Raw genomic sequence first — 15,133 nt, 5'->3', positions numbered from 1 at the left:
CAAAAAAAAAAATAATAATCCACTAGAAACAAATAGCAGACAGGAACAACACCAGCTAATCTATATGTGATAGTTGTCCAGATTTGTTTGAATCACACCCCACGTGCATGCTTCGCAGCGCGGACGTACGCAAATAGGAGGCGAAGAATGGAGAATAATATAGTCACTCTGAGGACAAAATGTGGTGGCAGCGAAGCAGGGAGGGCGGTGGAGGGGGAAATAGCCCCGTTCATCTCCTCTCATTTTCTGCCCGCTACTACCCGGCAGAGTTTCTATGGCAACCCCTCAAAAAGCGGTGTGCGGTGAATTGTGGATTTGAGATGCGCGGTCTGATTGCGCCGTGTGGAGGAGATGGCTGGCTCTTTCGTCAGCCTTTCCCCATGTAAGAGGAAATTGGTGAAGGGCTCCAATGAAACAGCACTCCATATGCTTTCTTTGATCTGCGTGCCAGTCTTCGGGCTCGACGTCATGTGTGTGTGCGTGCGTGTGTGTGTGTTTGGGTGCATACAATGTGCAGAGCGGGCTCACCAACGCTTTACATTAGGAATCCGGTGCCCGCCTCCCCTCCTCACCAAGAGAAGCCGCTTGTCAGTCTTGGCACCCACCAGACATCGCTCATATCTCCAAAGAAAAAAAAAAAAAAAAAGAATGAATCTGTCTGGCGGACCGTGTGGACTCATCAGCATGCTTTGACTTTCAGCTGATTGATTCGAAGCCACTGATGACGATTCACTTGTCTGCATTCAAACAGCAGCGTGCAGCGCAGTGCAGTGTGTCCTGAGTGTGAAATCATGACAAATGGCACAAATAGTTTCAGATCCCCGCAAGCTCTCCCCTCCCCTCCCCTCCGCTCACCACCTCACTGCTTTTCTTTCTTTTCTTTTTTTTTCTTTTTCTTTCCCATGCAGGCAGGAACTTGTGCCCGTGACTGACACGCACTGATGCGGGGGTCTTTGTCACAAGACCTGCTCCTCTCTGTGCACGAGTAGGACATGTATGTTGTTCAGTGGGAGCTCCATCTCTCTTCTTCTGAGTGGCTGTATGATGCTTGTAAGCTGTGCCAGTCCCCATTAGCATCCCATTATAAACCAGCATGATCACTCGTCACTTAAAATGCCTGCCACAGCATGCTCTGTGTGTGTGCGTGCGTGCGTGTGTGTGAGAAAGCTTTTTTTTTTTTTTAAAGCACGTGCGTGAACGTGAAAAAGAATCACAGTCAAGTGATTGAGATGGCCTTATTTCAGAAGGGGTTTAGAAAAAAAAAAAGAAGAAAGTGGTAGCAGAACCTTGCAGTGAATGCAATTTCATTTAAATGTCTCTGCAAGTGTTTGGTTTGTTTGACCCAGATTTCTCACCTACCCCGCAATTGATAAATTGGATATCCGGGAGGCAGCCTTGTGCAACTATTCAATGTAGTTTCTATGTAGCGAGCAGCGCCCTCTGCTGAGTATACCCGTGTTGCACATGATTTGTTTTTCAAATCTCCAGCGCTTACAGCCATGTGAAAAATATAACAGCCTGCTTTCCTAACATATGCGGACATATGGGTTCTAATGATTCATTTTAAAAACTGAGAAAATTTCAAGTACAAATAATCAAGCAAGTAAGACTAAAAAAAAAATAAAAAATAAATAAATAATACAACTTTCTGGTGAGGAATAAATTAGGAACACTCCCACATTTAGTTCCATGAATGTAAAATAGCTAAAATCACATCAGGAGCACAAGATTATAACAGTGGTCTTTAAAGGAGGTTTGCCTTTTTGAACCTGAGACATTTAGTTGATGTTAGAGTTGTCTGGAAGAAAACCTCAAATTAGAAGCACGGAGGGGGGAATCTCATGGCCTGGGAATGCCTTACATATCTAAACAGCTCAACATAATTTTCCCCATGGATTGTGCCATCTGTCGAAGGGCGCTTGCTGAACACGTGAGATCATCAGTCAAAATAAAAAAGCTGTTGCACTCTGTAGTGAGAAATCCGATAAAAAGGCATTCAACAGTGCTTTGCGCATGTAGCTTTGATCTCAATATGTCGCAGCGGCAAAACTTGATTCGAAAGTGTTTACCAATAGATCCTCCTGCTTTGTTTATTTTACCACGATCATGAAATTGTAGGTTCTTTGAAGGCCAGCATTGGTACCATTATTTTGGTGTGACATCACAGAGCTCTGCTCGCCTCCTGTCACCGTCTGAAAACTTCTGCATGCACCCACAGTCACAAATTCTTTCGAACTCACTCAGGTCTGGAGGAATGTTGAGTGTCTCTAGCCCTTCTCCCTGGAGATTAGAGCTCCCCATGCATGGCCTCTCTCCACTCCTCAAACTCATTCCATAGTGTGCCCCCTAAGAGCTGCTGCATTTTTATCTGAGCTCGGTGATTGTGACAGATTGGGCCAATGATGCACGCACACACACACACACATCGGTACACATTTGTGTACACACATGTTCGAGGCTCTATCAGAGGGGAGGTTGCTTTGCCTAGGGAGGGACAGACAGTGCCAGGCTTGGGGTATAAAACCCTCCCAGGATGAGATCGGAGTCCTCCCCTAAGCTGGACTCTTTCTCAGTCCTTTGTGCCAGGACACTGTCAGGACCGGCAACAGACCAGCCGCCAGCATGAATGACATCTACAAAGCAGCGGTATGTTCTCTCACTCAGCTCATATGCTTTACGCTGTGTGTACAGTCAGCTCCTTCTGATGAGGCGCTTTGATTTTGCTGGATAGTCCCCAAAACTCAGTGAGCGCTAATCTGGGAGGAGAAGGATTTTGTTTGCACATCACCACTCTTACCATTGATTTGTAGAGAGAATTTGGTGTATTCTGTAGAAGGCTTGGAGAGTTTTGTGATTGTTTAATGAGCTGGGAAAAGTCCCATATCTTTTTGACTAACTGCTGGTATTTGAGTCCTGCCAGCGTCTGTTCAACGTGTCCCTTCCATCACCAGCTGGTATCAAACATTTTAGTGGATCTTTAACCATATTAGAAGAGGTGGGAGCCATTTATTGGGGTCAGTGAGCGGACATGTCCCAGGTCATCACTGCTGCTTCATTCTTGACTTCAAATGGACCAGTCCTGCCTCCCAGGGCTAATTTTGGCAAGTTGCTCAAACGATTCTGCTCCTGTAGTGCTCTGGTCCCATGGAGGGCCTTCAGGTTTAGATAAACTCCTCCTCCACTGGATTCCAGCATTATCTGTGATCCTGAAAGCTGTGCTGTTGCGTCCTGCTGGACAGTGGACCCGGTCGTCCTGTTCCCTCACATCCCAGCTGAGCAGGACATCTAAGACAGGAAAGGCTCCCAGGAATGTACATAACATGTTTGTTTGGATACATCGTTTCATATATCATCACTTGAGGGACTGTGTTTGTTTACAAGAGAGCATCTGAATGTATGGCTGTTTAATTTACTGTAGATGACAGATGATTACTCTTATGCAAGCAGCTGTCTCCCTCTTTCGCTGTAGCTTTTGCAGGATTACTGCCCCATTGTTATGGGTGGTAGCCAGTGCTATGCTAATTTAACGCACTCTGTGTCGGGTTCCTTTATCTGTGGTTCCCGATTATGTTGTTTATTTTTAGCTCCCCATCATTGTGGGTGCCGCACATGAAACATACATTATGTATTTTAATTGCAGACGCATCAATGAAAGATTTTTCAGCATATTTCCAATCTAAAGTTTTTGACTGGAAAGAAGATCCAACTTTTAGTTTAGCATTGTTAGCGTCGATCAGAGCTGATTGGACGTGTCATCATTCAATGGCCATCTAATTTCTTGGCACATCGTTGGTTTAACCGGTGGCGGGTAAGTCAGAGGGATACCACTTCTGACTGAAAAGTTATCAAAACAAGCATGAGTAAAATAAAGTGACATTTGTTGAAGATTTCAGGTCGAGATACCAGAAGTAAAAACTTTCACAGTGAAATTAAATTGTTAACATGAGACAGTGCAGAAAGGGGAAGACCTCTCAGATTTTGTTCAAGTTGTGTAAATGGTTCATTATTTTAATCGTTTCATCTTTTACAGGTTGAACAGCTGACAGATGAACAGAAAAATGGTGCGCAATTTTTATTTTATTTTATGAATTTTATGGGAACATTTTCACGTCACGTTCCTGCTTGTTAAAGAAAAGCAGAGTAAGATGGATGGTTAGATGCATCTGATGCAGCCACATATATCTTTTAAATCTTTTTTTTTCCTGTACTGTTGGATGTTGCAGAGTTCAAGGCCGCCTTCGACATCTTTGTGCAAGACGCAGAGGATGGCTGCATCAGCACCAAGGAGCTGGGGAAGGTCATGAGGATGCTAGGTCAGAACCCCACGCCAGAGGAGCTGCAGGAGATGATAGACGAGGTGGATGAAGATGGTAAATTGAAACAGGAAACTGAATGGTTGACCTCTTCTTGCCCATAGTTCAGCGACCTGGTCTAACTTGTGCCTACGGAGCATCAGTCAGACCCTCAATGCTTAATGTCAAATGAAAGTCAGCGGTCGTAAAGACATAAGGATGTGTCAGACTGGATTAAAGGGGAAATGTGTATCAAATGATGCACAAGTCGTTTTGAATTTTCCATGTGATGTGATGATCAAAGACAGAAAATAACGTTTTGGATTTACCTCAGGAAGGTTTAGTATGTGATGTACATTTTTGGCATGCTCTCAGATAAAGAATAAGAATGACATTTAAATGTCCCAACAATTTCTGCTCGTCATTGTGAACTACGGGTATCTTCTTGTGTCAGAAATATGAATAATCTCAAATAAAAAAAGTATTGCACATTAAGTCATTTTTGCATTGTTTAAATGATCTGAAATTCCGCTCTGAAAAGGTGCTTTGAAATGTGTGTGTGTGCAGGGAGCGGCACAGTGGACTTTGATGAGTTCCTGGTCATGATGGTGAGATGCATGAAGGACGACAGCAAAGGGAAGACAGAAGAAGAGCTCGCTGAGCTCTTCAGGATGTTTGACAAGTATGTTTTCATTCTTAAACCCGACTACTATCAATGAAATGTTAATCCCGTAAAAGCAGTTACCTCATCTTTGGGTTATCTGACAAACAGACGAGTCAAATTATATTTAACAAGTGGATGCTTTCATCTCAGAACCACCGCAGCCTAGTTATTAAATTGCACTTTAGTGTGGTTCCAGCAAAGTATGCTCCCCATGTGCAAATAATGAGCTCTGACAAAATGCCAAGAAGCTCTGCAGAGAACTGCATGTAGTTCGCTCCTTAATCGTTTTTGACAGTTCTGAGTATTCCTAACACCCCCTAGCATGTATGCCAGACACCTCGTCTGAGCATCAAAGAACAAACTCCCCATTCCTAACTCCCATCATGGTTTCGCAGAAATTTTTAAAGCCCAAGATATGAATTTTCACATGACTTTCCTCTAATGCCGCCCTTGAAGCTCTGTGTGAAATTTATGAGAGCACAACACAAGTTGCACTGCTTTGACTGCGCAGAAATGCAGACGGTTACATCGACCTGGATGAGCTGAAAATGATGCTGGAGTCCACAGGAGAAGCGATCACTGAGGACGATATTGAAGAGCTGATGAAAGACGGGGACAAGAACAACGATGGCAAAATTGACTATGATGGTAAGGGGGTTTGAACTCCTGAAAACAAAGAAGCGCAACGACAGAAAAGCCTCTAAAGGTTTCTAAAAGTCGTTGTCTTGACAGCAATAATGTGTCCTGTAATTGTCTCGTGTTGTGTTTGGTTCAGATCCTGCTTAGCAGACCGGTTCTACGTTGTGTTAATTGGCAATTATACATCTAAATGAGCAAAGACCATATGTGGAGTTTTTCAAGGCTTCATTTTCAGGCCGCATTAATTCAACATTACATGGTCTCTTTAGCTTTAATTATGGAGAACTAGAAGATCTCCTGCAATATCTATCCATCCTGGAGATGTACCATTTTATATCTCTGTGTCATCTCTTGGTTATAGTCACTCAGGATATCTGGGAGTGAACTAGTCAGAAATTTCTTTAACTTCATGCAAAACATATTCAGAATATATGGTTGGAGAAGAGCAGTCAAATCAAAGAGGCTTGAAATCTGAATGCTGTTATGAATTTGGAGCTGTGTGTTACCATCTGGATAAAATACACAACTAAATCAGTTTATTAACATCTTAAAACCATACCCCCTTAAAACAAGACACGGTAAAACAATTTCTTCATTGCCCTTGAACTATCTTGTTTATGGACATTGATTTATAAAATATCTTTTTCTGATTAGCTGTTTCATACCAGTTTGGCAGAAGTTAAGTGGCTTTATGAACATGGCTTTCTTATTTTACAGAATTCTTGGAGTTCATGAAAGGAGTGGAGTAACCCTGAACTGGAGAGGATAAAAGTTATTTTGAGTGTCACTGTGACTCCACAGTCATCTGTGGAAAACTGGATTTGGCTGCAGTTGATGGAAAACAACGGGTCAGCATTGCAAACACTGTATCTGATTTTTTCTTTTTTCTTTTTTTTTGTCTTTTGTATTTTTTATCATATCTTCCATTGTTGAAGACACAATTTTTGACTTTCAGTACATTGAATGAGTGTAAACGTGTCTAGATCACTTAAAATGTTTGCTGAGACCAAATATTATTTCCCCTACAGCTGATTTATGTTGGGTTTTTGTATTATGTTTCCAGGTAAATATAATTTTTTCAAAGCCTGCAGTCCAGTTCCTAATAAGATGCTGAAGATGTAAATAAACGCAAAATAAACTGGTGTTGGAATAAATCATTTTATCCAGGAAATGCGCCAGATCCAGTGAGTGTGCATGTCATGATGTACAGTTTCTCTGTGTCTAAAGTCCCATCAGGATATTTCATTCTGTCCAGGTGTTTCAGGTTTGACTGTCTGTTGCACTTGTAAGGTGCACTCATGTAATAAACAAAATCCGATCAACAATAAGACTCCTCTGTCAGTGCAGTGATTTTGTCTGATCTAACATTTCTCATTTCTTATCACTGGCATTCAACTTTTTTTTCTTTCTAGAAATTAAAATCCTTCTGCTTCCTTTTGGTTCATCTGTGTAATTTCTACTCTGTATTGGATCTTGTCTTTGAGCATGTGAAATATTCTCATGGTTGTATCCAGTTACACAGCCTGTTGACACAGGAACTATTTATGTCTAATCATGTTAGTGCCCATGTCAGAGGATCAGCGCCACCAGTTGACAGTCAGATTCCTTTGTCCTTAAAAAGAAATCTGTTGACTACAGAGAGATAACAAGGCTGCTATTAGCACAGCTTTAAGTTAGGCAGAAATGTTAGCACGTCTAAAGTATCTGAACAGTCAGAACAAAGTGATGAATCTTAATGTCTGCGAGACTTTTACTTGTTTCGTAAAAAAAATATATACTTTTTTTTCTAGGCTTTTTTTCTAGGCTTTTCTTAAGTGGCACACTTGGGGGTGTTTGCAAAATTATTTTTAATGAAAAACTAAAACATTCTTGTAACATACTGCTAACTGTGTTGTGTAAGCCATCGATCTGACTCACTCTATACAAAATCAGACACCCAGCCATGCAGTTATAATAACGTCCACTTGATGTCAGCAGGACAACATAGACCCATGTGGTTTTGTTGTTGTTGTTTTTTTTTTCTTGTATTCCAGTAAGCAGAAGAAAACAGATTTCTTTGCACAATTACAGTTCTCCAAATATAAATAAATGAATAACACCAAATTGATTTAACACAAGAATAATTCCAGTTGGCTTGAAAATGAAACTATCAACCCATCTATTATAAGTGGCACAAGTAATTGCCTGTGCAATAAACAGCTGGAGAAAAAGGAAAGCATTTGAACATTATAAAATTTTTATCAAGAAATTCTTATTCAAAATCATTTAACAATTCCCAATGACGTGACTTCATTTTATTTTGTTGGTCTCTTATTTGCCTTTTTTTCTCTCTATTGTAAAAAAGCACCTTCTTAAGGATTTTTATATTTCAGACAGGAAATAACTGTGTGTGAGCAGCTGACGTCAGTGGACTGACTGATGACAACATCAGAAAGATCCTCCTATCTCTCTTTTTGTTTTCCTGCTTCCCTGAAGGTGTTGGTTTGGAGGCTTCAGGGGATCAAAAAACATAAACCTGCACTGAACTACAACCCCACTGATGGGATTTTTTTCTTGAACACTGTGACTCATTTACATTACTATCAGTAATGCATTTTTTTTTACTAAACCAAAGAGTAAGATAAGGCACAAAATGTCCTAAAAGGAAGCTGATGTACTCGATATCCTCACTCAGATTAAACCACCCTGGTGGCTGAGTTCATTATAGGCTCTGCAGACAGGAACAGGATGAGCCACACACTCAGCACCATCAATGAGAGGCTGGGCAGCGGCAGAGTAGAGTGTGAATGAATTTGGGGTGTGGTGCACTATAGCTGCAAGTTGGGTGGAGAAGTGAACCGGTTACGTAAGACCCACTTGGTGACTCATGCCTGCTGTTAATAACACACTGCAGATATGAGGCACCTCTGAAATTGTAGCACTTGCCCTAAAAGAAAGAGGATGTGCACAACGCAGGCTGCAGTAAGCCACCAGCATTATATAACCTCATTCAGCTTAATTCTGCTAAATGGTATAACCCATTGACAGGGAGTGAGTCAAGCAGATGTATAACTTTTTATAGTAAGAGTAAGATTGCTGAACCGGTTTTCATAAATGATTTATTCAAACCACTGGATCCAGTAAAAGTGTGTTGCTAAGCCATGCCAGTAGCAGGGTGTTTCACAACCTTTTCCCCACCCGATTCCCTATGATTTATTGATGTGTAAAATCCCCGGAAGAGGGAGGAATACCCCCCACATGACACTGAATTTAGAAGGCGCCGACGACTTTCAGACGCCCACACATGCAGATCTCTCAGCCGAAGGTGGTAGACTCTTTGGTTTAGAGGATTCCTGTTTATTTCTGCTTTACATCACTCAGCATTGGACCCGGAAAGAAAGAAAAAGTCTCTTCTTTATCAACCTTCCACATGGAGTTAAATATAAAAAATAGGCTCCAAAATTTCCTGTTTGATTTTAATTAGAAGTCTATTTATGGAGATTTTATTTTTCGTATACAGTAAACAGTGACAGAAGAAAAGTGTTGTTCGGACTACGTCTAAGATATTCAGTTTGTGATACATTTGAAACATTGTCTTTTTTTTAAACAAATACTGTTTTCCAAGACAGTAGAATATTGACAGATTTTTTTTTTCACCCAGGCACACGTGTTTACAAGGATACGACGCATTACTTCCTTGTATGACATCATAGGAAGATAAAAATAAAAAATACATTTAAAAAAATCTAATTGATAATCCTTGGTTACAATAACCAGATTCTTAAAGATGCCACATCTATCCGTTCAAACTGTCCACGCATAAACAGCCGTGACGTGGCGATTCAAGAATAATAAAGACTCTGTTTTCTAAAGACGAATGTGCCAGAACGAAAGCAAAAGGCCTCGCAAAGATGGCGCCCGAAGCTGGAATGAGAACTTCATTATCCACAATGAAACAAGTCCTGATTGGTTACTCTAAATTCCTCTTAGGGATGAATGTGTGTGCACGGATGTTTGTCCTATCTCTGTATTGCCTCGTAATAAACTGCTGATCTTTTCATGATGTACCCTGGCCTGCCTCTTGCCCAAAAACTAATGGAGACAAAAGGATAGAAGACTTAAGGTCACTCGCCTTGCCCTGTACCCAGCTCTGCTGTTGTGATTATTGTCACTTGACGATAAGAGCAGAAAAGCTGTCTCTAAGCAAAAGTGGCTTAAACTCTGAACCAGTTCCACCAGTTCTGTAACAAGGAAAGAGTCATAATTCCACCAAACAGAATTAATTATGTTCAGACTGTGAGTAACAAAAAGTTAGGGCTTCTTATGTAATTTACATAAATGCGTGGTTTGGATGGTTGTCTGCCTAAGTAGAACCAAATGTAGGTTGTTTTTCTTGCCATAAATACACAATGAGGAAGTGGAACACTTCTGACTGAGAAAGAGTGGAAGCACTGCGGATCAAGCTGGAACAGACAGAATATTGTATCATGACGTTCCATCCCACTTCTGGTGCTGAAAACACTGAAGTACTGTCTCTGGACTGCCCCGCCATAATAGCCCATAGAGAAGTAAGACCACAATACACAGAAATCCCAAATTCCACTGAAAGCTATTCATTGATTCCCATGAATAACAGTAATTGTTTTCTTTTAATGCAGCTCCAGAGGGTTTATCTATTTTTACCAGCATTTAAAGGGAAACTTGAAGTTGTGCATATGAAATGATAGAGGAAGAACACGCAGCAATGTGAAAAGTGAAAATACTGACCTTTTAAGACTGATGTAAAGTTTAAACTTTTTTTGGAACAGAAACTAAAACAACGTCGTCTTTCTGTACCTTGAACTTAAAGAACCATCGACGGATTTTGAAGCGTCATTCCCAGAAGTGTTGGACAGTCTTATAATAAATGCTGCTGTATATCACTGTGATAAATTACCATATTAATGCCACTATTTCCTTCTTACTCATTTAGGTCTAAGACAATAAACACATATCTGCTTTACTAAAATGGCATGTTTTCTTGTCCTTCCTATTTTGAAGAATGTGTGTCTGTGTGTAAAAAAAACACCCAGTTTTTTTTTTTTTTTTTGCAAGCCTTCATTTTTCATGTGGTAGATGATAAAATATTTATTTGAAGTGGGTTTTTTTTTTACAACTTTGCCAGATATAAAGATATGTAAAAGAGCTAAATGTGATGTTTAACAGAGTGTCTGTTTCTTGTGGCCTAAAATTATTCCACCAGAGATCAAGACAACTGAAGGCAGAAAAAAAAAGAACGAAAACAAAAAAACATTGATTAAACTTCTTGGAACATTCAGTCAATCACTGCAGTGCTGTTCTCACTGTACCGTAAATTTTATCTTGTAAAACTCCAATCCCTACTGAATCAATTCTTAATGAACTGATTTGCATTTACAGCTGCAATTCTTTTGGTCCATGTCTGTGCTGAAATCTTTGCTCACATTTTTAATGCCATTATTTGAATAGTACTTGACCGGGCCATTCTCATGTGTGGACATTTATGTGTATAAAACATTTGATTGTTGTTCAGGTTGTATGTCTGGGGTTTGATGTTCGTGCTTAAATGATGAACATCCACATCGGTCTCATGTCGTTTGCAGCTTCCCTGTTTCTTCTGAAACACCCTAGAACATCCTCATATCATGATGCTGTCACCATCATGTTTCACCATCGTGTTTCAGAGGGGACGGATTGTTCAAAAATGATATGCAATCTTTTCTACCACACATAAAGCTTCACGTGTTTCAAATGATCAGAACATCTTCCCCTACAGGGCTTGAGGAAAACTGCAAATGGGATTTTTTGTATCTTTCCTTCAGTTTCTGTCTGCCATTAGGGTGAGTATAGTGGATGCACTTCCACTAGTTCTCCTTCCAGTGGCTGCTTCTCTAGTGGCTGCTTCTGTGATTAAATGTTTTCGTGCAGTGTGTCAGTTTAGATGCCCAGTCTTAGTAGGTGTGTAGTTGCGCAACACATTTTCCACATACTCTTGCAGAAGTGGCAAAAGACTGAGAAGTGAACATCTAGATGAGATGCTGAAAGCTTGGGATATTGTTTTGTAACTTCATCCTGTCCCCAACCTGTCTGCTGTGTCCTTGCTTTTCATTGTGTTTTCTCTTTAAAGTTCTCTAATGAACCAACTTAGTCACTGGTATCTTTTTAGGGCAGTCACTTGTTCTGGATCTAATTTAGATCTATCAGACTAAATAGGCCTGAATACAAACCGTACATTTCAGTCAGATCCTGAGTTGTTTTGGGGTTTTCATTTATTGATTAGTTTCATTATTATTCTGTGTTCCTTAGTCTCTTTCTTTCATTAGGTCAGCCTTGTTTCTGTTTTCCCTTAGTTCAAGTTTTCATAGTGACTCTTAGATTCATTTTCTCAGTTTCCTTTATTGCTCTCCTTTGCCCCTCGCTGCCCCTCTCCCCTCAGTCTGCCTTCTGCTCTCTCCCCTCACACCTGCAAGCCGTTCGCTCTGGTCTTTTCGTCCAGCATTTGTCCTCACAGTATTTAAACACTTCTCCTGCTCTCACTCCTCAATGGTTCCCCCCATTAATTTCCCATCAGTATCCTGCCATCTTTTCCCCTGTCTTCGTATTTTTCGTTCAGCTCTGGCTCCTTGAGGTTTCTTTTCAGTTTTTTTTTTATTTTTTTGTATTAAAACTACAAAATCTACTCAGCGCTTCTGTCTACTGTATTTGGGTCCATCATCACCACACTCATCACATCACCACACTCATCATGACAATTTCAGATGTTTATAAGAAAAACATTCCTTTCCATATCACAGTTTGGTTGTTTTATGTTGGTTCATTGCTTTAAATCCCAACAAAATCCATCACGGTTTGACAGAAAACGTAAAAAGGTTTAACTTTTTTTTTCGTTGTGTAATATAAACGTCTCAGGCCAATTCAAAGTATTTTTCATTCTGTTTAACTTACTGAAAGGTTTCTGACAGGAAGCAGCATATGGCCATGTGTGAATGGCATACCAGACAGTAAGGCAGTTCCCAGCAGCGCCTCCTCCTCTATAATTTTTTTTTGTTTTAATGTGACCACATGACAGACAGATGACCTTTAATTTGTGTTGGGCCTCAGAGGACACAAAGAAGGTTCCCTTTTCATTTACTTAGCCAAAGATTAAACTGCAAACAAACATCACTTTGTGCTTGGCCGGAGCACTCTACCGTACTTCGCCGCATGGTGAAATTGGCCACGAAACTAGAGACTTCTGGTGCTAACAGATGGCTGCCTCAGTCTGCCACAAGGATGTGCCATGTGGCTCTGCTTTACACATGACCCACTATTTGGGTTGCCAAAACTCACACTCACTCTGGTGCCTGGGAGAACATACATGTCTTTCAGAGAGGGCCGAGGAGTCACAAGAGCTCTGTTTTAAACAGATAGTTTATCTGTCGGAGGTTGTAGGGGCGATAAGAAACTTCCTGTTAGTTGGCTTAAAGGTCCAGCAGATATCCTTCTTCATGACAACGCAGCAAACATGAGGATTAGACTGAAATAACTCGCAGTTAACTTGGTCTTTTCACATAGAGTGAGAACACAAACAGTCAGGCCTCACTGGATGTCTAAATGACTCACTCATCTATATGTACGTAAGAGAGCCGGTCTGACTTTTTTTTTTTTTTTTTTTTTACAGAGGCTTATTGCCTTATGTACATGGGGAAGTAGGAAGCAAATATGTAAAATGTAATTCAAGAGTTCTGGGAAAGGACTGGCAATCCCCGTAAAATGGGAGATGAAATCCTTGGCATGTTCACGCATACCGTTCCACCGCAGTCACTCATCCCACTAGAAGGCCCGACTAAAGACTATTTCTAGGATTTCCATAAAGGTTTATGAAGACAATGACGATTTTATATCACTGCTTTTGTAAATACACTACACAGTACTAAGAAAAAGTGTTCCTTCTGTGAGGTCTTCAATTTTTGCTTTTTCGTCACACACGTTAAGGTTTAATGACTTTTATTGTCAGGCAAAGACAATCTGACTAAATGCAAAATCCGGTTTTGACAATAGGACTTTATTTATAAAAGAAAAAATATATATTTAAATCAGAATGTCCTTATGTGAAAAGTAATTGCCTTCAAATCATATCTGGGTGTACCAACCTTGGCAACAACAACTGCCATCAAGAAGGCAACAAGTCTTTTACATTGTTGTGGGGGAGAGTTTGGGAGAGTCTTTGAGCATGAATGGCATGCTAAAAGTCACCCCACACTAGCTTCTAGTCCAGACTTTGACTAGACTATTCTGGTACTGTATTCTTCGGGTTGAATTTCAACTGATGACTCTAAAATGAAAAGTCATTCTGCCACCACCATGTTTGACTTCAAGTATGACATTGCTTTTCTGAAATGTTATTTTCTTGTAAGATGTAACAGGCCACACCCTTTTCAAGAAGTTTCGCTTTTGCCTTATCAGTCCACTGAATGTTTTACAAAAAGTCTTGGAGCTCATTAAGATGTTTTATGGCAATTATGGGATGCAGTTTTCCTTTTTTTTTTTAGCTCTCCTTATGAATGCCACTTTTACAAAGCCTCTTTCTTATCGTTGGATCCCAAACACTCACCAGAACGAAGGCAACCGAGACAAGACATACTCATAGTTCGAGCATAGCTTGCGTTTTTGTGACTTCCTGGATGAGTCATTGATGTGCTCTTGAAATTATTTTTAGAAAGATGGCCACTCCTATTAACAAAAAATGTTTCTTTGAACCTACAGCTAATTTTACTGGTTTTGCTCAAGCTATAATAATGATTTCAGAATTATAGCTTGAGCAAACCTAATAAAATTAGCTGTAACAAATAAGAGTATTTTTTAAAGTTCTTTCAAAGAAACATGTCAGTGTGTAAAATAAGTGACTTATTAATTCATAATTTCTTGAGGAGGTAAATTAATTTCGAACTTAGTAGGTAATTTAAATGACATTATTTCAAAATTGTATTTAAGGTTTTTCCAGGCTACCTTCCTACCACATTAACATTTGACTGACTATCTAAAGTCAGACAAATGTCTGGCTTTAGATATATATATAGATTTTTTTTTTTGTTCTTTTATCACTTGAATGTTTTAGATAAAGATAAAGATAAAGAGACAAAGGCCACGGATGTTAAGACTCGGAAGTTACTAACCATGCACAGAGGATTCCACCCCAAATCCAGCACCCTGAGACTGTACACGAGTTGTAAGGAAGGAGACAGAGGACTAGTGAGTGTGAGAGCTACTATCCAAGATGAAACATCCAAGATCCATAAATATATCAAGGTCAAAGCCTCAACAGATGATGTGCTCAGCGAATGTCTCAGACAATGGGGAACAGAGGACGAGGTGCTGGAGGTACCATCAGGGGAGGACAAGCCCCTACATGGGATGAACCACCGACAAATAACCGAAGTGGCTGATATCAGGAAATCCTACCAATGGCTCGAGAAAGCTGGACTCAAGGACAGCACAGAGGCTCTCATCCTGGCCGCCCAGGAACAGGCCCTAAACACCAGAGCAATAGAGGCTCAGATCT

At 40.3% G+C, this 15,133-nt stretch overlaps 1 protein-coding gene across 4 annotated transcripts in view; it reads left to right on the top strand.

Annotated features, from left to right (window-relative positions):
- tnnc1a (troponin C type 1a (slow)) overlaps window positions 1-6,923 on the top strand; it is a 21,599-nt gene extending 14,676 nt beyond the window's left edge. For 2 of the 4 annotated variants that reach the window (XM_008414116.2, XM_008414115.2), the window contains 5 exons: window positions 4,031-4,061; window positions 4,224-4,370; window positions 4,860-4,974; window positions 5,468-5,604; window positions 6,313-6,923. In XM_008414116.2, coding sequence (XP_008412338.1) covers window positions 4,031-4,061; window positions 4,224-4,370; window positions 4,860-4,974; window positions 5,468-5,604; window positions 6,313-6,344 — 462 coding nt within the window. In that variant the 3' untranslated portion in view covers window positions 6,345-6,923. The other 2 variants (XM_017305786.1, XM_008414120.2) reach the window with 2 other exon arrangements.
- The last annotated feature ends 8,210 nt before the right edge of the window (window positions 6,924-15,133 follow it).

This window comes from Poecilia reticulata, linkage group LG7 (genome assembly GCF_000633615.1).
Source record: "Poecilia reticulata strain Guanapo linkage group LG7, Guppy_female_1.0+MT, whole genome shotgun sequence".
Lineage (NCBI taxonomy): Eukaryota > Metazoa > Chordata > Actinopteri > Cyprinodontiformes > Poeciliidae > Poecilia > Poecilia reticulata.
The sequence above is the reverse complement of the archived record's forward strand: the minus strand, read 5'-3'. Positions and strand labels throughout refer to the sequence as shown.